The sequence below is a fragment of the Salvelinus alpinus genome, chromosome 6, assembly GCF_045679555.1.
Source record: "Salvelinus alpinus chromosome 6, SLU_Salpinus.1, whole genome shotgun sequence".
In the NCBI taxonomy this organism is placed as follows: Eukaryota; Metazoa; Chordata; class Actinopteri; order Salmoniformes; family Salmonidae; genus Salvelinus; species Salvelinus alpinus.
The window spans coordinates 55599455-55625626 of NC_092091.1; the positions used below are offsets into that span (position 1 = coordinate 55599455).

Here is a 26172-nt window from a genome sequence, read left to right on the forward strand (position 1 = left end):
GAAAGCAGTGCGACACAAACAAAAACAGAGAATAAACAAGCGTACAGTCAATAACACAATAGAAAAAAAAGTCTATATACAGTGTGTGCAAATGGCATGAGGTAAGGCAATAAATAGGCCATAGTAGCAAAGTAATTACAATTTAGCAGATTAACACTGGAGTGATAGATGAGCAGATGAGCAGATGATGGTGTGTAAGTAGTGATACTGGTGTGCAAAAGAGCACAAAGTAAATAAAAACAATGAGGTAGGTAGATTGGGTGGCTATTTACAGATGGACTATGTACAGCTGCAGTGATCGGTTAGCTGCTCAGATAGCCGATGTTTAAAGTTAGTGAGGGAAATATAAGTCTCCAGCTTCAGCAATTTTTGCAATTCTTTCCCGTCACTGGAAGCAGAGAACTGGAAGGAAAGGCGGCCAAAGGAGGTGATGACTTTGGGGATGACCAGTGAGATATACCTGCTGGAGCGCATGCTACGGGTGGGTGTTGTTACCGTGACCAGTGAGCTGAGATAAGTCATAGACTTTACCTAGCATAGACTTGTAGATGACCTGGAGACAGTGGGTCTGGCGACGAATATGTAGCGAGGGCCAGCCGACTAGAGCATACAGGTCGCAGTGGTGGGTGGTATAAGGCGCTTTGGTAACAAAACGGATGGCACTGTGATAGGATGCATTCAATTTGCTGAGTAGAGTATTGGAAGCTATTTTGTAAATGACATCGCCAAAGTCGAGGATCAGTAGGATAGTCAGTTTTACTAGGGTAAGATTGGCGGCGTGAGTGAAAGAGGCTTTGATGCGGAATAGAAAGCCGATTCTAGATTTGATTTTGGATTGGAGATGTTTGATATGAGTCTGGAAGGAAAGTTTACAGTCTAGCCAGACACCTAGGTATTTGTAGTTGTCCACGTATTCTAGGTCAGAACCGTCCAGAGTAGTGATGCTAGTCGGGCGGGTGGGTAGCGAACGGTTGAAAAGCATGCATTTGGTTTTGCTAGCGTATAAGAGCAGTTGGAGGCCACTCAAGGAGTGTCGTATGGCATTGAAGCTCGTTTGAAGGTTAGGTAACCTAGTAATATCATTAACCATGTGTAGTTAATTAGTGATTATGTGAAGATTGATCTTTTTTAATAAGATAAGTTTAATGCTAGCTAGCAACTTACCTTGGCTCCTTTCAGCCACAAGGTCCTTTTGATGCTGCACTCGCGTAACAGGTGGTCAGCCTGCCATGCAGTCTCCTCGTGGATTGCAATGTAATCGGCCATAATCGGCGTCCAAAAAGGCTGATTACCAATTGTTATGAAAACTAGAAAATCGGCCCTAATTAACCGGCCAATGCCGATTAATCGGTCGACCTCTGATCGCCCCCTGGTGGTAGTACCTGTATGTGACGGCCTGCAGGGCTCGGCAGTAGCAGCTGGCGAGCCACAGAGAGCGGTCAGTTAGCAGGTTGGGACAATGAGACACCTTGAGGATCAACAGGTTCCCTCCTGTAGCCTTCAGCAAGGACTCCAGACCCTCTTCCAGACAACCCCTGGGAGGGAGGAACAGAGAGACAGACAGGGAGAAACAGACAGAAACAGAGAGAGAGAGAGCAACAGAGAGACAGACAGAGAGAGAGAGCAACAGAGATAGAGACAGACAAACAGAGAGAGAGAGAGCAACAGAGAGAGAGAGAGACAGACATACAAAAAACAAGTTAATAAAACAATTTTTACTGAATAACCAATTACTCAGTACAGAACGAGTATTGTCCTTGAGTTGAACAAGGCACTGCAGCAATGTATGCCTCTGGAGTTGTCTAAGCAGTAGAATGTTAATAATGCATGGCATTACGCTGTTCTGACCAAGAGAGTCAAGGAAAAATGTTGTACTAAAAAAACATGTTCAATTTGTTTGTGCAAATCATAATAAAATAGAATAAAAGCCATTTTGTATTTATAAGGATAAGAGGGATAAGCGAGCAAGCATGCAAATGCAGTGTGCACACGCTCATACACACACACGCCCACAAGGCTGTGCATACACACACACACACACACACACACACACACACACACACACACACACACACACACACACACACACACACACACGTCAGGAATGAGATAGAACAATGGGACTTTCTGACTCAGCACATTCTCAACCGACTACAGTATATAGACTAAGAAGGAGAGATGGGGGGAGACAGAAAATGAGAGATGGGGGAGAGGAGAGATGGGCGAGAGAGCGAAAGGAGAGATGGGCGAAAGGAGAGATGGGCGAGAGAGCGAAAGGAGAGATGGGCGAGAGAGCGAAAGGAGAGATGGGCGAGAGAGCGAAAGGAGAGATGGGCGAGAAAGGAGAGATGGGCGAGAAAGGAGAGATGGGCGGAGAGCGAGAAAGGAGAGATGGGCGGAGAGCGAGAAAGGAGAGATGGGCGGAGAGCGAGAAAGGAGAGATGGGCGGAGAGCGAGAAAGGAGAGATGGGCGAGAGATGGGCGAAAGGAGAGATGGGCGAAAGGAGAGATGGGCGAGAGAGCGAAAGGAGAGATGGGCGAGAGAGCGAAAGGAGAGATGGGCGAAAGGAGAGATGGGCGAGAGAGAGAAAGGAGAGATGGGGGAGAGAGAGAAAGGAGAGATGGGCGGAGAACGAGAAAGGAGAGATGGGCGGAGAACGAGAAAGGAGAGATGGGCGGAGAACGAGAAAGGAGAGATGGGCGGAGAACGAGAAAGGAGAGATGGGCGAGAGAGAGAAAGGAGAGATGGGCGAGAGAGAGAAAGGAGAGATGGGCGGAGAACGAGAAAGGAGAGATGGGCGAGAGAGAGAAAGGAGAGATGGGCGAGAGAGAGAAAGGAGAGATGGGCGAGAGAGAGAAAGGAGAGATGGGCGAGAGAGAGAAAGGAGATGGGCGAGAGAGAGAAAGGAGAGATGGGGGAGAGAGAGAAAGGAGAGATGGGCGAGAGAGAGAAAGGAGAGATGGGCGAGAGAGAGAAAGGAGAGATGGGCGAGAGAGAGAAAGGAGAGATGGGCGAGAGAGAGAAAGGAGAGATGGGCGAGAGAGAGAAAGGAGAGATGGGCGAGAGAGAGAAAGGAGAGATGGGCGAGAGAGAGAAAGGAGAGATGGGCGGAGAACGAGAAAGGAGAGATGGGGGAGAGAGAGAAAGGAGAGATGGGCGAGAGAGAGAAAGGAGAGATGGGCGGAAAACGAGAAAGGAGAGATGGGCGAGAGAGAGAAAGGAGAGATGGGCGAGAGAGAGAAAGGAGATGGGCGAGAGAGGAGAAAGGAGATGGGCGAGAGAGAGAAAGGAGATGGGCGAGAGAGAGAAAGGAGATGGGCGAGAGAGCGAAAGGAGAGATGGGCGAGAGAGAGAAAGGAGATGGGCGAGAGAGAGAAAGGAGAGATGGGGGAGAGAGAGAAAGGAGAGATGGGCGAAAGGAGAGATGGGCGAGAGAGCGAAAGGAGAGATGGGCGAGAGAGCGAAAGGAGAGATGGGCGAAAGGAGAGATGGGCGAGAGAGAGAAAGGAGAGATGGGCGAGAGAGAGAAAGGAGAGATGGGCGGAGAACGAGAAAGGAGAGATGGGCGGATAACGAGAAAGGAGAGATGGGCGAGAAAGAAAGGAGAGATGGGCGGAGAACGAGAAAGGAGAGATGGGCGAGAGAGAGAAAGGAGAGATGGGCGAGAGAGAGAAAGGAGATGGGCGAGAGAAAGGAGATGGGCGAGAGAGAGAAAGGAGAGATGGGGTAGAGAGAGAAAGGAGAGATGGGCGAAAGGAGAGATGGGCGAGAGAGCGAAAGGAGAGATGGGCGAAAGGAGAGATGGGCGAGAGAAAGGAGAGATGGGCGGAGAACGAGAAAGGAGAGATGGGCGGAGAACGAGAAAGGAGAGATGGGCGGAGAACGAGAAAGGAGAGATGGGCGAGAGAGAGAAAGGAGAGATGGGCGAGAGAAAGGAGAGATGGGCGAGAGAGAGAAAGGAGAGATGGGCGAGAGAGAGAAAGGAGATGGGCGAGAGAGAGAAAGGAGATGGGCGAGAGAGAGAAAGGAGATGGGCGAGAGAGAGAAAGGAGATGGGCGAGAGAGAGAAAGGAGATGGGCGAGAGAGAGAAAGGAGATGGGCGAGAGAGAGAAAGGAGAGATGGGGGAGAGAGAGAAAGGAGTGATGGGGGAGAGAGAGAAAGGAGAGATTGGGGAGAGAGAAAGCAGAGATGGGGGAGAGAGAAAGCAGAGATGGGGGGAGAGAGAAAGGAGAGATGGGGGAGAGAGAGAAAGAGAAAGGAGCGAGAGAGAGCGAAAGGAGAGATGGGGGAGAGCGAGAGAGAGAAAGGAGCGAGAGAGAGCGAAAGGAGAGATGGGGGAGAGCGAGAGAGAGAAAGGAGCGAGAGAAAGTGAAAGGAGAGGTGGGGGAGAGCGAGAGAGAGAAAGGAGAGATGGGGGGAGAAAGCAATCCAATGTTATTTGTTGCCTAGACTTTACTGCAAAGTCTTGCGGGAAAAAAACAATACACTAATATTGCAGATAGCCATGGCAGCCTTTATAATAGAACGCTTGTGACCACACACACACATCTAAATATTGCACTTGGGAAAAAACATCTTAAAGTAGAATGAAACAAACAGGCATTCTAAAATAGAATGAAACAAACAGGCATTCTATTTCTCTATTATAGTGGCCACTATAGTAGACATCAATCAAGTGCACAAGGCTACATGTGTGCAAAAATAATGTTCACAGAGTAAAAAAAATTATAATCCCCCCCCACGCACACAAAAGTGTTACTGTCGAGCTCAACACAGCAAAAGCAATATCTTTGGGCTACTCTGCAGGTTATTACATTGTACACGTTCTGCCTGCGGACTTCTGTTCTACAATGTGCCAGCATGAGACCCTTTGTTGGCATTATTTATCTCTTTCAGGCAGAGTGTACACCTGGCATACTCATTTTTATCCACTGTATTGAAAGAGGGAAAGTGTGTGGCCTTTTTCACCTCTACTGGCATCCAGCATAAGCCAGGCCCAGCTCCAGCTAAACTTGATCCCTAAATCCACTTGTTTAACAATCAACGCCTCATTTTCACCTAATTCTCTCATTCTGAAAATTAACCACATACTGTAGAGGGAAAACATTAGTTCACAGATAGAAGTTAGTTCATTAGCTAGTTAACATTTCACACAGATTGCCAGGGTCCAGTAAGCAACTAACACCGAGGTAAAGACAGTTTTAAGTTGGATATACGACAGATATTCGTGCTTTCAAACCACTTGAGCCACAGACTCAAAATAAGTGTCATGATGTTGGAAAAATTGCACAGGTCTTATTTTCACGATTTGGACATCCATTCGTATTCAAAGCTAATAAACAAGTGGAAATGTGAGCAGCATTTTGTATTCCTATTTGAATTAGTTAGGGAGTGTAAACAAAGTACAAACTTCTTTTACATTTGAATTTCAATAGCTCCTTGGTCATGTGACCTACTTGACTCAAACAAGGTTCAGAATGTCCACCGACTACCCTTCTATATTGTATACCCTTTGGTTTGTCCATTTTCATCTCACACGTTTTTACATACATTTTTCAAACATTCTAATTTCAATAGCTCCTTGGTCATGTGACCTACTGACTTCAAACAAGGTTCAAAATGTCCACTCAGTGGGCCTACACATTGCACACCCTTTAGTTTGTCCATTTTCATATCACACGTTTTTACATGAATTTTTCTCACTTTCAAATTTCAATAGCTCTTCGGTACACCGTCTACCCTTCTATATTGCACACTCTTTCTGTACTGTAAAATCACACAGTGTAACATACATTTTTAATAGTTTAAAATTTCAATAGCGCCTTGGTCATGTCAATTACACACCTAAGAAGCGTGCAGTGGATATACACCCATATTGCAAAACCTCTAGTCATGTGTCTTCAATATTGTTGTACATTAATATTAGTTTGACAATTAGGGGGTTCAGTCCTGTGTTGTGTTTACCCGTCTCTTTAATATTTATCTATAATTGGTAGTTCTAAGTACTTATTTACCCTGTTTTTTCCCCCCCACAGTACTTAACAGCGGTACACAATAGGAGAGAGACAGATAATATCTCCTTTCGTCGTTAATATCAACCATAAAGGAAAAGGGCAAAGTACGAGAGTCATGCTATTAATTGTCCAAAGCAGGGATGGAGAGTGAGCTAGTGAGGTAGGCTGCAGTGGGATTGCTGGTCAATACATATACTGAACATGTAACCACATTAATGGCGGCCAGTAAATCAATGAATACAAATGTAATATTGACAAATTAAAACAGAAATTGTAGACCTTTAATCTTTTCCGACATGTCAACAGACACTTTACTTCAAATAAGTACGACATGTTTCACAGTGTTAACTTTCTCTTTATCCCTGGTTGATGTACATTTCAGAGCCTCTTCAGTGTGGATGGGGTATAGCAGACATTTTTCAACAACAAAGACTGCACTTCCAGTTTGTGTTCTTCACTCTGTTCAACTCTTTTTGACTCCATTCCTAGGCACAGCCCATGGAACCGCCGCCGGCATGCAAACCATTCAATCTAAAACAAAACAAAGCATAACGCGTTATCAAATATCAATGCAGTATGACGAACTAGCCATCCATTGTGTTATATCATAAATTGTCTTACATGCCGTCACTGGTGTCAAAAGATGATAAACATGTTAAATTAAGTTACTAACCCAGTCAGTCTTTGGGCCACATCCAGGTTCTTTATCAGTGGCACACACGAAGCAGCTGTTGGCTTTGAACTCTGAAATCATAGGCATGAACTGAACATATAGCTCTCCCACACAACTATATAAAAATAAAGAATTTACATTTACTTTGAATTAAATGTAATTTACATACCAGACATTTTTAGTATATCCTCAGCCATTTCTTTTCGCAGTTGCTCCATGTGTTTTAGTGAAGGTTCCATATCAATTTGGGATGTTGGGGAAGTTCTAAGCAACTTCCTTGGCCATCTACACCCCAAAAATAAAATTGAGTTTTTGCCCTAAATTGTCACATAACAGCAAACCATTCATTATTGAAAATATAACTATCAAACCTGCATTACAAAGACCCCACAGCTGAAGGTGTCCTGCTGCATGGTGTGAGTTATTTCCCATCCTTTCCACTTTATGTCCGCCCAGTCGTCTTTTCCACGGCAGGATCTTCTCATTTTGAAGTATTCTCTTTTTTATGTAAACATAATGGAATTCTGATTAGTTATAGGCAAACGAATACCCAGGCCAAAATTGTATGCTGTTTTCCTTATCACTATAATCTAGTAGAGGTCATTTCCTTTATGCCCCATTCTACACACAGCCTAAATTATAGGCACTGAACCGTTTACAGGACAATAATAAAAGTAGCATATAGGATCCAACCCGATCACAGAGTGAACAAATGTCGAGCGTTTGTAGACTAAGAAAAAAATATTAAGTGACCGTTTCATCAGTACGTGCTTAAAGAAAGTCACATCAAAGATCACAGATGCCAGTGCCCACCAAATCAATCACAATAGAGAATGAATTGTAGGCACCAAAGTGTGTTAAAATGTGTGCTTGTCAAAATAATATCTGAAAATGTCAGTTGTTGAACATAATACTTATATTTGCAATAGCAATTTATTATCTACGCAGTTGAGGAATATTCCATGTACCAACACTACATGTAGGACAGACATAAGACATTCCCACATACAGTATACACGTACATAGAGGCATTTTTCAGCTCTGATTTTACCACTCAGAATCCAGAATGGATATGACAATGGGGCCAGCACAGGATGTAATACACCCTTACAACAATCTACTTTTTGATCTTCTTGACTTCTTATCTGGTAAACTGCTACTGTGTGTCAAGAAAAGAGCCCCAATTAGGGGTTAGTGTACTCCAGTAAAAAAAAGCTATTGCCCTGTGTCCCCGTTCATAGGGCTTTGAGAGACTAGTCAGTGGTTGAATTGAGTTGGCACTTTATTGGCCCAAACACCCACAAGGTTGAGATTACTCATGGACAGCATTTAGTTTTTTTTTTTTGTTACATTGATGCATTGTGTCTCCTAACTGTCCAAGAATAGGATCCAAAGTGTTTGGAAATATTTGTTCCCATAAATACAAAGGAGGATGTCTCTCCTCACACCTCTGGCACTTTAGTCAGACTGCCAGACTGTGTAAAAACTTTATGATGGAGTTCCCATTGACTAAGCACCACGGAGACCAATCAGGAGAGAATACACAGGTCAAGGGCGCCAAATGAAAGTCAAGGGGTGCGTCTCTGCCTTTTGGATGACTCTCTTTACAGAGAACCCCTGTTGTTCAAGTCAAGAGCTACCCTTCCCCTTTCAGTTTTTCACAGTATATCATAAAAAATGATTACACTTATGAATGTATGTAAAATGCTAATATGTATTCGATCCAGTACAATGGAATAACTAAGACCTGAATTTGAAGGCGTGTTCCGATTCCTCCTCTTTCTGTCCAGCAGGGTCGACCAAAAACACTTGGCCTGGTGGTTCATGCAGAAACTGGGGAAGCAATATAGAAATGTATTGATCCCTTAAATGATTGCACTATTAAATGACCCATATCGCAACCCTCATACCCCTTCACAAAAATGTACCCATATCAGTTTTTGGAAAAATTATTTTACAATGTCGTCTTTGCAATAAGGGCTGTGAAAGGCAGACTGGACTCTTGAGGCAAAGAGCTGGGGGACAAATGCAAATATTAAACAAAACTTGTAAAAGTATGCTTTAGATTAACAACCAGCTTAGTGGACAACATGACATCAACAGTACCATGCTGCTGTATGCCAACGACAAAGGACAGTTACACGTATTTCCAAACAAATGTGGACAAAAACATGACAACTATTACAAACAACAGCAAGTATTGCATGGAGTGCATAAGGATGACCGACATCCAAGCAAACATAACTTTATTTAATACTTTAGGAGGCCACCCTCAGGCAAATGGGTCCGATACATCTGGATCAGAACCAGGTTATTCTCCAGTGCTGTGACCCTCATCAAAAGAAAAGTCCTGAAAATAGTGATGACACTACAACAGCATCCCCCCTCTACTGTTCATATCCCACAGCTGACTTAACATTTACCATTGCACTGAGCTGTAGTATTAACATACAGTATCTTCATTAACATACAGCTGTGAGTGTTTCTCAGCTCCCAACAAGATTTTTATGCTGCAAAGTCAAAATAAACAGAACTAGTTAGTAGTACATGTTTATGTACCAGGGAAAACAAGGCTTTGACTTGAAATGACTTACCAGAGTCACACAAAAAGCTTAGTCTACGATATTTCAACATAGTAAGGACAAAAACGCTTTTAGACCTACAAGCTACGAAGGCTATGGATATGGGAATCTCAGTTGTCATGGATCTGGGGGCGTCTACAGCTAGAGGGTTCTCCTGGTTCTTGGAGGGTAGACAAAATGGTAGAAGGTGAGAGGGTGTTATGAAATGGGAGTGCGGTGGCGTGGTGCGTATAACATAATGACACCTGACTGGAGCTAGACTGAAAAGGCATCAATACCGTCCACTCAGCAGGACCTGGGAAAGCAAGAAACTGGAGACAACACTTTATGCCCGACCATAAGACTTACTAAAATGATAACGTTGACTCTGAATTTCAAAGGTTACACAGTCATTGACTACCCTATTGAAGCTTGAGGACTGTTAGAAAGGAGTCTAGGGACCATGGAATATCCTGCGTGGTGAGAATGTAATGTCCTGGAAGGGTTTGACTGTACGAGGGTTTCAGACAGATAATAGTAATCACTGTTAACTACTCTGTCAGTCAGATACTCTCTTTTTCTCCAAATGACTTCTGAGTGTGCGTGTCCATACCTTCTGGGTCTCAGGCTTACAGATTTAAGTCTAAAAGCATCAGATGAAAGTAGACAAACATCAGAGTGTGCGATATGAAGGCATAGTCGGTGGACATTCAACCTTGTTTGAGGTCAGTAGGTCACATGACCAAGGAACTATTGACATTTTAAATGTGGAAAAATTCATGTAAAATCATGTGAGATGAAAATTGACAAACGAATGGGTGTGCAATATAGAAGGGTAGTCAGTGGACATTCTGAACCTTCTTTGAAGTCAGTAGGTCATATGTCCAATGAGCTATTACAATTTGAAAATGTAAATAAATCATTTTAAATCGTGAGAGATATAAATCGACAAAAAAAAGTGTGTGCAATGTGCGTTTATGCCATCGGGTTTGCTACAACAAGTTTTGAAAGTTTTGGTTAAAGTAATGGTTTACTCTTTAATGGTTAAAGAGCTATTGAAATTTGTTTTGTTTTTTGATTTGTCACTATGTTGACAGTCCCTAACTGCTGTTGGTGGACGTAAGAAAAACTACAGGCGAATATCCGTCGAATATCCAACCTGAAACTGTCTTTACCTTGGTGCAACTAACGCGTTATAACTTGAGAAACGGCAAGGAGTCGTATACCAGTTAATACTATAGCGCATTGGTTAGGTTACTACTAACGTTAGCACATCTGATGTTGTAACGTTAGCTAGCTGTCTGACTTTATTAGCCAGCTAATTTTCAAACAAACTCAATTATTTGATCAGCTAAATTGGCTAATGTTGCTCAACATTTCTCTGGCTAGCTAACGGAGAATTCCATCCAGCTACTATAGCAAGATACTTAACAATGCTAATACTTGTTCACCACACTTTCCCCCTCACCTCAAACTTTCCAAATGCCAGTTGTTTTTCGGTTACAGCTCATGAAGTACGCTTCATCACCTTCTCACCCCCGTCTCCGTGGTCAGGCTTCTCACCGACCTCCTCGTTATCGTTCAGGGGGCGCGCTGCTGTAACTGGCAAACAGCCTTTCCACCCTACTGCTGTCTTTCCATAGCGCGCACTGATTCTGTAACTAGAAAATTGGTTGTCTCTTCAGTCTCCTGTTGCATTCTGTTGTTATGTGAACGATTGGCTGAGCCTTGGCTACAGCCAGTATTGCTGCAAACGCGCATCACTCGTTCGCTTACAGCCAGTAGTGATCCAAAGCCCCCCCCCAAACTTTTCTCATCAGGTTGACATGATTCACGTAGGTCACCTATTTTGGATTCAAAACGGCACATTCCGCCGTAAGGTGACAAGTTTGCATCCCTGAGAGAGCGAGAGAAAGGAGAGATGACGGGGAGAGCGAGAGAAAGGAGAGATGACGGGGAGAGCGAGAGAAAGGAGAGATGACGGGGAGAGCGAGAGAAAGGAGAGATGACGGGGAGAGCGAGAGAAAGGAGAGATGACGGGGAGAGCGAGAGAAAGGAGAGATGACGGGGAGAGCGAGAGAAAGGAGAGATGACGGGGAGAGCGAGAGAAAGGAGAGATGACGGGGAGAGCGAGAGAAAGGAGAGATGACGGGGAGAGCGAGAGAAAGGAGAGATGACGGGGAGAGCGAGAGAAAGGAGAGATGACGGGGAGAGCGAGAGAAAGGAGAGATGACGGGGAGAGCGAGAGAAAGGAGAGATGACGGGGAGAGCGAGAGAAAGGAGAGATGACGGGGAGAGAGAGAGAAAGGAGAGATGGGGAGAGTACTGCAGACCCCTGCTGTTTGCTGTATAGAGGGAAATCAGTCCATGACACACACACGCCTCTCCTCTCACCGTGTGCTCTTGAGGTACTCCTCCTTGATCTCCTTCTTGCCCCTCTGTCGTGGCTTCAGGTTCTGGAGGATGAGGGAATGGGTCTGGGTGCACCACTGGGACAGTGTACTCAGGAACTGGGACGAAGAGATTACAGTTACTTTTGAGTCATTTAGCAGACGCTCGAAGGGCTTACTGTAACACATATCACAATTATTGCACCTAAACTATCAGCAGAATGGGCGTGCGCGCGCGTGTACCACAGGAGATTGGTGGCAGCTTCGTTTGGGGAGAACGGGCTTGTGGTAATGAACTGGAGCGGAACCAGTGGAATGGTATCAAATGCATCGAAACGCGTGGTTTCCAGGTGTTTGAGGTCATTCCATTCGCGCCGTTCTCCCCTCAGAAGCCACCTGCGGCGTTCTGTGCGTTTGGGACACGATCCGTGTCCTCTACCTTGGAGGAGATGCGGGCGTTCTCCAGCAGCACCCGGGTCCACACGGCGGGGTGGCGGCCCACAAACCTCCAGTCCCTGCAGACCTCCGCGGCCCTCAACAGGGTCTTGGTATCCAGGTAGGTAAAGATACAGAACAGAGCCGCCCTCATCTTCAGTATCTCCGGGCTGATCACCTCGTTGTTGGACCGGGACAGGCTCTTGTCGTGGCGACACGGCTTGTTGTGGCTGTAGCCCCCCTCGGAACGCCCTGCAGGGTCGGAACGAGAGAAAAAGGATAGAGAGGTTAGGTGAAGAAAGAGAGCGGTGGAGAGGGTAAAAGAGAAAGGAGAGCGAGGGATATTAGTCAGGTAGGTAGAGAAAGGGAGGGGAGAGGTTAAGAAAAAGGGAGGATGGTGAGAAGTAGGGTGGGTAAAGGAAGAGAAGTGCAGAAGGGAAGGAGAAAAGAGGATGAGGAGAGAGGAAGATGGAGGCAGGGAGTTTAGTCAGAAAAATAAATGTGGCGGGGAAAGAGACGGAGGTTAGAGACGCCATCCTGAGTCGCAAATATATATATATATTACAGTGGCATTCTACAAAATATCCACAATGTGGTGCAAGCGATCCACTTCACCCTCAAGCACAGATATGAGCATTACCATGATGTACTGTATTGGCCAATACCATGTGACCAAACCCGACTCCAGCATATTTCCATTTCTCCCAGCAGGCATCAATCTATGTGATGAGTCATCCGCCGTGTCATCGCTGTTGGCCTTCGAAAAGAAGAAGCGAAGGAGGCTTTGGAAGCGACAGGCCTCGCGGCTAGAGGCACACCGCCTACGCTAGCTAGCAGTCTACCAATGCATGCTAGCAGTCATACCGTGTGATACGTTGATATGTGCCATTTCAAACTCAACCCTGCCAAACGCTTTGAGAATCTTATATGGACGACAACGTCCGAGCATAAAATGTCATTTACATGACAAGTAATGTTGGTGGTGCCAATTTGAATTCTCATACCAGACATTCTGGGTTGTGTAAAAAATGACAGCTTTATTGCCTATTTGGGTTTACAGTAGCTCCTTTGCCAAGTAGATATGTAGCCAGAAGAACCAACAGGGAATAGGGTAGGACTATCTTTTGCACAAAATGTGTCCATTTAAGGCAAAATGGGCATGTTTCAATGGCCTCTGTCCTAGTTAAAACTCCATCCAAAATGGCCCCTTTATAGTGTTCCCTTTATAGTGCACTACTTTTGACCAGGGTACGTATAAGGAATAGGGTTCCATTTGGGAAGCAGGTTTACTCGTTCCTAGCATGACGCACCTGGTCTCTCTGCATCCCAAATAGCACCCTATTCCCTATTGTCCCTGGTAGAAAAATAGTGCACCAAATAGGGAATAGGGTGCCATTTGAGACTCAAGCTAGGTGTTTCTAAATAAAATGGAGGTCGCCAGCCGGGAATTGTGGGATCTTGGCTGGAGAAGGCAATTAAAAGAGATATGCTTGCTGTGTTTGAACCAGGAGTGGTGGAGGTAAAGGTGGTTTTCTCATCAACATTGTCAGTGTCTAAGTCCCAAATGGCACGCTTTCCCTATATAGTGCACAACTTTTGGAGAGAGCCCTATGGCCCTATCAATATGAGAAAGTTTAGCCATACTGGGAAAGGTGCAGTACATAAACTCAGCAAAAAAAAGAAACGTCACTTTTTCAGGACTCTGTCTTTCAAAGATAATTCGTAAAAGTCCAAATAACTTCACAGATCTTTATTGTAAAGTTTTTTAAACACTGTTTCCCATTCTTGTTCAATGAACCATACACAATTAATGAACATGCACCTATGGAACGGTCGTTAAGATACTAACAGCTTACAGACGGTAGGCAATTAAGGTCAGTTATGAAAACTTAGGACACTAAAGAGGCCTTTCTACTGAATCTTAAAAACACCAAAAGAAAGATGCTCAGGGTCCCTGCTCATCTGGGTGAACTTGCCTTAGGCATGCTGCAAGGAGGTATGAGGACTGCAGATGTGGCCAGGGCAATAAATTGCAATGTCCGTACTGTGAGTACTAAGACAGCGCTACAGGGAGACAGGACAGACAGCTGATCGTCCTCAGTGGCAGACCACATGTAACAACATCCGCACAGGATCGGTACATCCGAACATCACACCTGCGGGACAGGTACAGGATGGCAACAACAACTGCCCGAGTTACACCAGGAATGCACAATCCCTCCATCAGTGCTCAGACTGTCTGCAATAGGCTGAGAGAAGCTGGACTGAGAGGCAGGTCCTCACCAGACATCACCGGCAACATCGCTGGACCAGACAGGACTGGCAAAAAATGCTCTTCACTGACGAGTCACGGTTTTGTCTCACCAGGGGTGATGGTTGGATTCGCGTTTATCGTCGAAGGAATGAGCGTTACACCGAGGCCTGCACTCTGGAGTGGGATCGATTTGGAGGTGGAGGGTCCCTCATGGTCTGGGGCAGTGTGTCACAGCATCATCTGACTGAGCTTGTTGTCATTGCAGGCAATCTCAACGCTGTGCATTACAGGGAAGACATCCTCTTCCCTCATGTGGTACCCTTCCTGCAGGCTCATCCTGACATGACCCTCCAGCATGACAATGCCACCAGCCATACTGCTCGTTCTGTGCGTGATTTCCTGCAAGACAGGAATGTCAGTGTTCTGCCATGGCCAGCGAAGATCCCGGATCTCAATCCCATTGAGCACGTCTGGGACCTTTTGGATCGGAGGGTGAAGGCTATGGCAATTCCCCCCAGAAATGTCTGGAAACTTGCAGGTGCCTTGGTGGAAGAGTGGGGTAACAACTTACAGCAAGAACGGGCAAATCTGGTGCAGTCCATGAGGAGGAGATGCACTGCAGTACTTAATGCAGCTGGTGGCCACACCAGATACTGACTTAATTTTGATTTTGACCCCCCTTTGTTCAGGGACACATTATTCAATTTGTTAGTCACATGTCTGTGGATCTTGTTCAGTTTATTTCTAAGTTGTTTAATCTTGTTATGTTCATACAAAAATTTGCACGTTAAGTTTCCTGAAAATAAACAGTTGACAGTGAGGACGTTTCTTTTTTTGTTGAGTTTATAAACATAAGCACACACAATGGCATTCCATGCCATCCCCTGGAGGTTGCTCATGCGTGATCTATCTGGGTAGTGTGTGTCAGTAGATCAGTCTGGTGAAAGTCATCCCACTATGACAGGGCTCCCTGGGCTGACACGGAATCAGTTTGTGGCGCCGCTCTGGTCATTAGTCGTCCTTCACTGTTCTCTGGACAGCCTTACCCTGGAACACCTGGAACTAGAACAGCCATGACCCAGTTTCACACCAGCCACCGTCCTTCTGTCCTGTCCTTCTCTGACAGACCTGACTACTGTTAGCCTGGGCCGAAGGACAGTGTGTGTGTGTGTGTGTGTGTGTGTGTGTGTGTGTGTGTGTGTGTGTGTGTGTGTGTGTGTGTGTGTGTGTGTGTGTGTGTGTGTGGGAGGGGGTTTTGTCTGTGTGAGGGAAGGGATTCTGTGTGTGTTTGCTGCAGGTGCCATTGGCAGACGGGCTATCAGGGTCATAAGGTGTGCCAGACATGTGACAACTGTTCCTTTTAGAAATGACTGTCTCTCTGCAATGCACCAGTACACACCATTTCATTACAAGTATCTGCTGAGTAACAAGCAATGGACAAATCAGGATAAACAAATGGTAAGCGGCTTTTAAACCTCCTACCGGACGTAGCCTAGCATCCTACCGTACTGTACCTAAGCAAGGTAAAGATTAGCGGTTTAGCTTAGCCTCCTATCCAGTCCTACCTGTGCCTAGGCGGTATCCAGATGGTCTTGGCGCTCCAGACTGCTGCGTCTCGGCCATGGTGGCCCTCCTCTCCTGCTGCTCCCACATCTCCGCCTCCGACTCGGTAGTCCTGGAGCCCACGTCCGACACGTCACCCTCCTCGCCCTCCTCCCCCTCCGTGCTGTCCCGGTAGGGTCTCCGCTGCCAGTTCTGGATGGCCTGCTTGCGGAGCCCCCAGCTCCGGGACCCCCCGCCCCTCTCGTAGCACTGTCCGCCCCCTCCCTGTCCGCCCCCTTCCCCCAGCCGACACTGGACGTGGTAGTACTGGCCCTCGGGGCACTCTTCCATGGGGTGCATCTCCACGCTGTCGCCGCTGTCGTAGCCCCCGCCCGAGCCCTGGGAGAAGGACTTGACCCGGCCCGACGCTCTGGGGAGAGAGAGGGGGAGAGCGGAACAGAGGGGATGAGTTATACACAAAAGGTACCACTTTTTTAAAATAAACTTACTCAAAGCAACTTTTGTGGACACTTTACATATGGACAACTAACAGACAGAACCATTGAAACGTATACAGCATCATATAGTTCTCTATCCAGGTTTCATCAGATAGGTCATCTGCATTACTGTAGCCTGGTCCCAGATCTGTTTGTCAGGTCAGTGATGGGCTGATATGAGTCGAAGTGGCAGCAGAGCCACCACACGTTGTCACTTCCTGATACCACATGATTTTACAGCCCAACAGTGTTGCCATGGTTTTCACAGCTCATTATCGACCAAGATGAACAACTTACAAAACGAAGAATATGAAACGTATCTGCTAACTGCAATGAATGTTTACAAATCGTTGTTTTTTTTTTTAAAACCTTAGTAGTAACTGCACAGGTTTGGGTGTGACACTTATCTAGTGGTGTTTTGAGGGTGTCCCTTAAACTACGTTTGTGTAGACATATTTGAATAGTGATGTGGTGTGTCCCTTTAAGTTTGTAGAGACATATTTGACTCTAATGTCTTGGCAGTGACTAAGATTCTGGCCACAGGTGGAAAACACTGTGCCCCTCAAGGACAGCTCTTTTTATCCAGAATGCATTTCACGAGCTTACTGCCTTCTGGCAGTCGCTACATGTCCCAAAAATCTGATATGCACAATTTAACATGTCCCTCCCTGTAGCATTGAGAATATAAAAGGTATTTTGACACTTTCCCCACTGACACACACACACACGCCTCAACATGGTGTCAAGTCCGCGATTGTCAATCACTGCACCTACAGAGCCTTTTTAAAATGATATATTTGACCAAAGGTAATAAAGTTTACTGAAAGTTTAGACTACAACATAGTGCTTTAAAATCAGCACGAGAAACAGGAGGATTAATTCCCTTCCCAGTAATATGAACCATGAAAAAAGTAGAGGGAAAACAAATGAAAAACTTTTATGCTAGTGGCCATCTTCACGGATATTCATATTTATACCCAGCTCCTGTGCTCTGGATTATTTGGAGACCCCAGGCATTTGTACAGCAGAAACTTTCAACTGTACGGAAAATAAGAACCACCGACTCTGTCCCAGGTTGCAACACTCACCACCGAGTTCCAAACTGCCTCTGGAAGCAACGTCAGCCCAAGAACTGTTCGTCGGGCGCTTCGTGAAATGGGTTTCCATGGCTGAGCAGCCAAACACAAGCCTAAGATCAGCAATGCCAAGCGTCGGCTGGAGTGGTGTAAAGCTCGCCACCAGTGGACTCTTGAGCAGTGGAAACGTGTTCTCTGGAGTGATGAATCACACTTCGCCATCTGGCAGTCCGACTGACAAATCAGAGTTTGGCGGATGCCAGGAGAAAGCTACCTGCCCCAATGCATAGTGCCAACTGTAAAGTTTGGTGGAGGAGGAATAATGGCCGGGGGCTGTTTTTCATGGTTCGGGCTAGGCCCCTTAGTTCCAGTGAAGGGAAATCTTAACGCTACAGCATACAATGACAATCTAGACGATTCTGTGGCAACAGCTTGGGGAAGGCCCTTTCCTGTTTCATCATGATAATGCCCCCGTGCACAAACCGAGGATCATACAGAAATGGTTTGTCGAAGTTGGTGTGGAAGAACTTGACTGGCCTGTACAGAGCCCTGACCTCAACCCCATCAAACACCTTTTAATAGGTTGGTATATCATTACATATTCATTGAGATAGTAGATACTGTAGATGTGTGTTACATTCCCTTCACTCAGCATTTCAATATAACCCATTGCTTTAATACTTGTATGCCTAGGTGTAAAGCACTTTTAGATTTTGTGTTAAATGAAAATCACATGAACAGTATTGTCTACTACTATCCCTTTTTCAGAAATAATTTCTGATCGTTTTTAGTCAACTGAGAGAGACATTTTGAAGTTTATAAGCCACCATATCAAACCAAGCTGTAAACACATTCCCTCTTCATCGTGCACGGACAAAGACTAACTTCCTGGTGCCGACAAGAAGCTTTAAAACTACGCAACAAACAACTAACAAAATGTAGAATAATATCAGTGGAGAGTGAAAATACTACCTCAGCATAAAAGTGTTTTGAAGCTCTGATGAAATACAAAGTAGACCAATTTAGATCATGAGGAGTGAGGGGGGGGGATTGTTTTTTGGGGGGGGAAATTGACTACAGTGACTGCTTCTGGAAACAGCCGTTTTTTCCCCTGAGGCAGCCATTGCGCACGCACACACAGACAGAGAGCGAGAACAAAGACCCTGTTAAATTACTATACCGATAACTCTCCTCCACATAATAAGCAAATAACGAGGAATTTTAAAACCTAGCCTCGCAGAAAAGTAGATAATCTTGCATCGCTCATCATTCTCCTGCTTGTCTAAAGGCGTTTATATTGTCCTATGGAGGCAAAAGCACCACAAACAAAACAAAACAGACTAGAACAGATAAACTGGCGTACCCAGTGGATGAACTGCACACCAAAAGTCAGACTTCCATTCAGTCCTTCCGTACCTAATCGAGATGCACTTTGTGTGATATTAGTGCATACTTGTATTCTTCTTTTAAACATTACAACACTACATAATTGTAAGGCTTTTCACCTTTCCGTTATTACTTTTGTGTCCTAAACGTCCGCATTAAAACAATCAGTGAACCTTCCAGGACTGACATGCACACGCGCTAGACGAATGACATCAAACACGACCGTCATGCGGTTTAGCTAGCTAATTAGCGACCGTAGCTAACGCAGCCTGAATTCAGAGTGAATGGAAAACAGTCTAGGCGGTTAAATCAAGCGCCTATACGACTCCTGCAGCGTAATAATTGGAAGTTGGTATGAAGAGAGATTTGATGGCGAACCTGGTAAATCCACACCAGACCTGGAATCAAATAGAACTTTTTTCTTTGAAATACATCATCTGTGCTCGATTGATTGCATAGAACCTAGTGACACCGCTAAAGAAGCAAGCAGAGGAGAGGCCACTTGGCAGTGTGGCTTTGTTGCATCCCAAATGGCACCCTATTCCCTATATAGTGCCCTACTTTTGACCAGGTTAGATCGGGTGTAACGGATGTGAAATGGCTAGCTAGTTAGCGGGTACGCGCTAGTAGCATTTCAATCAGTTACGTCACTTGCTCTGAAACCAATATGTAGTGTTGCCCCTTGCTCTGCGGAAGCCGTGGCCTTTGTGGAGCGATGGGTAACGATGCTTCGTGGGCGACCGTTGTTGATGTGTGCAGAAGGTCCCTGGTTCGCGCCCGTGTCGGGGCGAGGGGACGGTTTAAAGTTATACTGTTACATTGATGCTGTTGACCCGGATCACTGGTTGCTGCGGAAAAGGAGGAGGTTGAAAGGGGGGTGAGTGTAACGGATGTGAAATGGCTAGCTAGTTAGCGGGTACGCGCTAGTAGCATTTCAATCAGTTACGTCACTTGCTCTGAAACCAATATGTAGTGTTGCCCCTTGCTCTGCAAGGGCCGCGGCTTTTGTGGAGCGATGGGTAACGATGCTTCGTGGGTGTCAGTTGTTGATGTGTGCAGAGGGTCCCTGGTCCGCGCCCGTGTCGGGGCGAGGGGACGTACTAAAGTTATACTGTTACACGTGTAACAGTATAACTTTAAACCGTCCCCTCGCCCCGACACGGGCGCGAACCAGGGACCCTCTGCACACATCGACAACAGTCACCCACGAAGCATCGTTACCCATCGCTCCACAAAGGCCACGGCCCTTGCAGAGCAAGGGGAAACCCTACTTAAGTCTCAGAGCAAGTGACGTAACTGATTGAAATGCTAGTAGCGCGTACCCGCTAACTAGCTAGCCATTTCACATCCGTTACACACGGGCTCTAGTCAAAAGTAGCACACTGTATAGGGAATAGGGTGGTACTTGGTACACAGCCTATATCGGAGTGGTGGCTTCAGCAATAAAAGCCACAGGTTGGATCAATACTGTGGAATCAATCAGCAGAGCTGTGGCTAATTGGGTACAGATCATTATTCAAGTGTATAAACAGGGATGTACAGTTTCCTGCCCAGTAATGCACAGTGGGGCTCAGGATGGATGACAGAGTAGCCATTTCGGTACAAAATGGAGTCGAGGATTTCAGTGCGACTGATCCAGACCACTTCAATAAAGCAACAAAATAAGATATTTTTAAACCCAAATATCTCTTTCTCAAACAAGCACCTAAATAGAATCTAACGTCACTGTATTTGGAACAAATAAATCACATTCATCTCCGGGAGACCGAGGGCATTTATGGAACGTTCTAATCTAGGAAGTGAAAGGATCACTTGGTGACCAACGATTGGCTCGCCAAAAACGAACGCCGAAGCGAGATGACGTCGTCGCGTGACAGAAGGACGGTAAAGTCATGATCATGTGTTACGCACATGCACTCACAGAAACATGCATGGGCACGTACAAACACAAAGAGTTGCATAACGATGCAAAAAAAGGTCTACATTTAGTCTGAACAACAACAACAAAAAAGGCAAGGTTCTGCTTGTGCATACCAAAAAGGCACCCTATTCCCTTTTTTATTTACTAAAGTAGTGCGCTAAATAGGGAACAGGATGACATTTGGGACGCAGCCCAGTGTGGGCGGGTTTGGATCAGCAGTGAAGGAAAGAGCAGGAGATGGGCCTCTCGAAATGCACGCGATAGGGGTCGAATTTTTGACCTTTCAGCGAGCCACTCAAATCCAGATACACACGAAGATGCGTCATTGCGCAAAGGTAAGCAGATCAGTCGGTGACAATCTGAAAGCCATATGGGATGAATCATATCCTTAAACAATGCTAAAACCACCTGTAACTTACCATTTCCTTCCAATCTAATGTTTGCTTGTGTAACAGTATAACTTTAGTACGTCCCCTCGCCCCGACCCGGGCGCGAACCAGGGACCCTCTGCACACATCGACAACAGTCACCCACGAAGCGTCGTTACCCATCGCTCCACAAAAGCCGCGGCCCTTGCAGAGCAAGGGGCAACCCTACTTAAGTCTCAGAGCAAGTGACGTAACTGATTGAAATGCTAGTAGCGCGTACCCGCTAACTAGCTAGCCATTTCACATCCGTTACACTTGTTTATTTACAACATAATCACATCGTTCACTAATCTGAGTGGGGGGGGGTAAACCAAATACGACATGTTGTCCATGAACACACCAAAACAAAAGTGCACATCAACAGAGAGCTTTTTACAAATTCATGGGTTCTCCCTCTTTCTGTGTCACTCTCTCTGCCCAGTGCCCACAGAGGCAGCCAGGCCTGAGAAAGCAGGACTGACACTTTAAGTCCTTACTGTCTGACCGCCGTTGTTTACAAGCATGTGTCAAAGAGCAGTGGCGATGCCCATCGGCTGGTTTTGTGTGTGCGTGCCATGTTCGCTTGTGTGCGTTTGGTGCGAGTGGGAACACATAGCGGCGGAAGGGAGCTCTGGGACAGAACATTCCCCTACCGTTTCTGCATGGCTGACAGATTCGGCCTCACTTCAGCGCCCGGCAGGAAAACAGGAAGTTGTGTTGTGTTTTGTGAGGCTGTCAGGGGCCAGGGCACAGTACTGGACAAATACTACCTGGCTGGTGCCCTCTGACACCTTCCATGCTCGGGCGGTCCAGTTCGGTCTGAGTCAGTGTTGCCACAGTCTGATGCATACTGGCTCAGGCCACGGTCTGGTGCTCAGAATCCATCTACTGGACCACTGGCCCCCAAGCATAGGGCCCCCACATCAAGTCACTGTACCTAAGTGCACCAGGGGGTTGCATTGCATTGCATCTTACCTTTAACAGATGCTCTTATCCAAAGCCACTTACAGTGCAGAGAGTGAAGTGTGAAGATGGGATATAGAAGTCACCCATAGGCACAGACCTAGAATCAGCTCATCTCCCTCTATTCCAACCTCAAACATGGGGAGAGGACACGACTCTGGGCTCCCGAGTGGCGCAGCGGTCTAAGGCACTGCATCTCAGTGCTAGAGGCATCACTACAGGAGGGCAGTGCGGGATAGCGTGTGGAGGACTGGCTTACCCGGTGCTGGGAGAGGATCGTCGGTCAGAGACCTGGTACATGCCCCTGGACGTCCCCGAGATGCTGGAGTTCCTCTGAGAAATGGGGAGAGACAGAGAGAGAGAGAGAGAGAGAGAGAGGGAAGGGAGAGAGAGAGAGAGGGAAGGGAGAGACGGGTGTGTCAACACATTAAACCGTTTCCTTGAATTCTGATACTTCTAAAAAAAAAATATAAAAAAAAACAGGACTTTACACATGGTAGTGAAAATAGTCCTCGGTCTGTGTACTGACTGTAACACAGGAGGCTGCTGCGTGGCGAACGGCTCATCATAATGTCCGGAACAGCGCAAATGGAATGGCGTCAAACATCTGCAAACCACGAGTTCGATGCGTTTGATACCGTTCCACTAATTCCGCTCCAGTCCATCAGCACGAGCCAATCCTCCCCTATTAAAGGTGCCACCAACCTCGTGTGTTCTGTAACTCACAGTGAATGTTGAATAGACTTCAATATTCTGTTGTTGTGCCCTGAAACTATTTACTGCTGTGCTGTGTTCAGAGGATGGTTTGTCACGGGTCAACAACACCTCCCACTGTTCGTGTTTCGCTTCAATCTACTCTGTTTCAAATAAATACTATTTACACACACCAAACAACCACTACAAAACTGAAGCACATAAAAATGCTGGTGTACAGGTGTGATACCTTCTTAAATGACCCATAACAACGAGGACAACTACTCTCGCTCAAAGCCCAAGAGGTGATCGGTTTAAAAACAGCTTCACATTCAACGGGAGGTAGTGGTTGGCTAAAAAAAACTCACATTTCCCAAATGAAAAAAAGAACACGCTGTGGTGTAGTTAATCAAAGAATAAGTATGAACGTCTCCTCTTCAGATATAAATACATCTGCCAAGCTGTGAGAAGCCACCAGGAGCTCAACAATACACACACACATATAGATATATATATATATATTCACACACATACACTATCAGCAGGGTTTAAACATGATTTCTGAGGGTTGCATCTCAATAGTCAAAACTGCCGTGTTCTCATCTCCTTTCCTTCATCTAAACTGACTTGCTAATGTAGGATAGGTGAAAACATTGTGATGGAGTCGGATCAACGGATGACTTTCCTATCCAGCACAATCGTATCTACAAGTGCCTTCAGAAAGTATTCACACCTAGGGCTGTTGTGGCGGCAATGCGGTCGCCGCACCAGCAGTCAGGGCCGCAGTAAATCTCCTAGAATCGCACCCAGGACACCAGCTCGCTAACAACCATCAGGTCCTAATGGCCTGGTACTCAGGACTCCAGTGTCCCTCTAACCACTCTGACGTCAGAGCAAATGCAATCAAAAGTCACATTAAAACACATCAAAACAGTAGGCTGACTTTTAAAACTTACCCCACTGTGACTGATCAGCTTGAGGAAAGAAACTGAGTGGAAAACTTGGTTGTTGTGGATGTTGTTTCAAAGCATAACATTGAAAAGGACAGAGCTTTGCTAAGGTGATGATTAAACCCACAGGCCTATACTGTATATGAGCCCGGGGATTCAAATAGTGATTGTGCCCTTATACAATACATAGCCTACCGCATATTACTCACACACAAAAAAAAAACAGATTCAAGATGTGTTTGGTACCTAATTGGTCTAGTTAGCCTATACTCCAAAATGAAACAAATTCTAGTAATGGCCTTTGAGTGTGGCCTGTATTATGCATCCTGTATGGACTGATTACCTTATGCTACACTTTCTATCCATGAGTCTGGGAGAGAACGTCTAGGCCTTGGCGATGAAGTTGCTTCATTGACTGTGCAGGGCGGCTTACACAATCTGCCTACGGTATAGCCTGCGGTATAGTGAATTGTTATTGGATTCTGAATAGGGCATTTCTTATATTTTCATAATTAAAAAAAATAGGCTGACATTCCCTTTAGATAAAGAATATCTCACCACCGTGAGTTTCTCTCTCCTTCATTCCTTTCTCGAGCGTAAAGAGATGGGGGCTGTCAACGGTTTAATGAAATGCGTCTTGCTGTGAAAACATATTACCATCGATGTTCCCAAACAGAGTTCACTTGGTTTCCCAAATTCAGCACTGGGGGTAGCTGCAGGAACAGGGTTGGAGAGCCCATGGCATACAGAGTTTGGTGCGGGAATATCACCTGTTTGCGCAGCGAGAGGCTGCATGATTCTCAAAAAGTGGTTTATGCATGGAGTGAAATAACCAGAGTAGCCTATCCGGCACGATTGAAAAACTAACAGGCGGAAAAAGTCACCTCCATTCGCTATTCGAGTGCATACGGGTGGACATATTTCCCCGGCCCATTTTAGAAACGGGCCATTCTAAATCAAAACACATTTGACGTATTAGTAAAGGACAGGATTAAATTCAGAATAGTCTGACGGGTGAAAATATGATCACTTGATGAGAACAGCATGTGCAGGGACAGAGCGGTTTTTTGCGACTTTCCCAAATCATCGATAGCCTAGTCACACCATGCAGCTCATATACGTTTTGATTCCTAAGACATTAAGGTTTAGATCATTCACAATTGAAGTATTCAAATAACTCAAAATCTAGCATATAGGACCGGTTTAAAATTATCACTTTTATGCTCAACATAGCCACGTAATTTGCTCACTCGCTATGGAATGGGAGAAATGTCCTTTCTATCTTATTCAGCTAAATTGAATTACATTTTTCCTACTATAAAATCCTAGAATATAAAATAATGGCACAGGACTTAAGCATCTTGTCTGCTAAACGAACAAGCCTACAGCATGGTGCACAGACAGATAACATTCAGTAAAGCAAACCCATATTCTGTTCCTCTGAAATACATTTTCTACATATCATAATCTTTCTTTAGACCTACCTAAAATAAATCATGGATTTACTGTGATGGGGACGCATAAGCGGCTTGGGTTTATGTTAATTAACGCTCGATTACAAATGAGACCGGCAGTCTTTTACATGACAATAAACGGCTGACAAAATGTCATGACCACCACAGCCCTAGACACGAGGGGAGGAAACCACTTGAGACTATTGAGATCCACCCCCCAATGGTGTATCAAGAAGGGGCTGCACCAGCAAGACGGGACTTGACAATCAATACATCATAGTGGTACGTCCATGTCATGTCCATCACGATCAAATGGTTTTAACATTTGTTGTATTAACCCATACACACACACACACACAGAGAGAGAGAGAGACACAGATATATACAGTTGAAGTCGGAAGTTTACATACACCTTAGCCAAATACATTTAAACTCAGTTTTTCACAATTCCCGACATTTAATCCTAGTAAAAATTCCCTGTCTTAGGTCAGTTAGGATCAACACTTTATTTTAAGAATGTGAAATGTCAGAATAATAGTAGAGAGAATAATTTCTTTCAGCTTTTATTTCTTTCATCACATTCCCAGTGAGTCAGAAGTCTACATACACTCAATTAGTATTTGGTAGTATTGCCTTTAAATTGTTTAACCTGGGTCAAATGTTTTGGATAGCCTTCCACAAGCTTCCCACAATAAGTTGGGTACATTTTGGCCCATTCCTCCTGACACAGCTGATGTAACTGAGTCAGTTTTGTAGGCCTCCTTGCTCACACACGCTTTTTCAGTTCTGCCCACATATTTTCTATAGGATTGAGGTCAGGGCTTTGTGATGGCCACTCCAATACCTTGACTTTGCTGTCCTTAAGCCATTTTGCCACAACTTTGGAAGTATGCTTGGGGTCATTGTCCATTTGGAAGACCCATTTGCGACCAAGCTTTAACTTCCTGGCTGAT

The 26172-nt window shown here is 45.4% G+C and overlaps 1 protein-coding gene and 1 long non-coding RNA gene across 2 annotated transcripts in view; both read right to left on the reverse strand.

Moving 5' to 3' along the window:
- LOC139578953 (F-box only protein 41-like) overlaps positions 1–26172 on the reverse strand; it is a 106199-nt gene that overhangs the window by 21233 nt on the left and 58794 nt on the right. Inside the window, exons 5-9 of the mRNA XM_071407109.1 lie at positions 22382–22455; positions 15896–16302; positions 12081–12328; positions 11646–11761; positions 1383–1535 (exon numbers count right to left, since the gene is read on the reverse strand). Of these exons, the coding sequence (XP_071263210.1) occupies positions 1383–1535; positions 11646–11761; positions 12081–12328; positions 15896–16302; positions 22382–22455 (998 nt within the window). The remainder of the gene's footprint in view (positions 1–1382; positions 1536–11645; positions 11762–12080; positions 12329–15895; positions 16303–22381; positions 22456–26172) is intronic.
- LOC139578914 (uncharacterized) lies at positions 6277–7189 on the reverse strand. Its single transcript, XR_011675642.1, has 4 exons — positions 7062–7189; positions 6860–6975; positions 6691–6761; positions 6277–6548 (listed from the first exon to the last, which is right to left on the reverse strand). It is a non-coding gene; the product is annotated as an uncharacterized lncRNA (long non-coding RNA).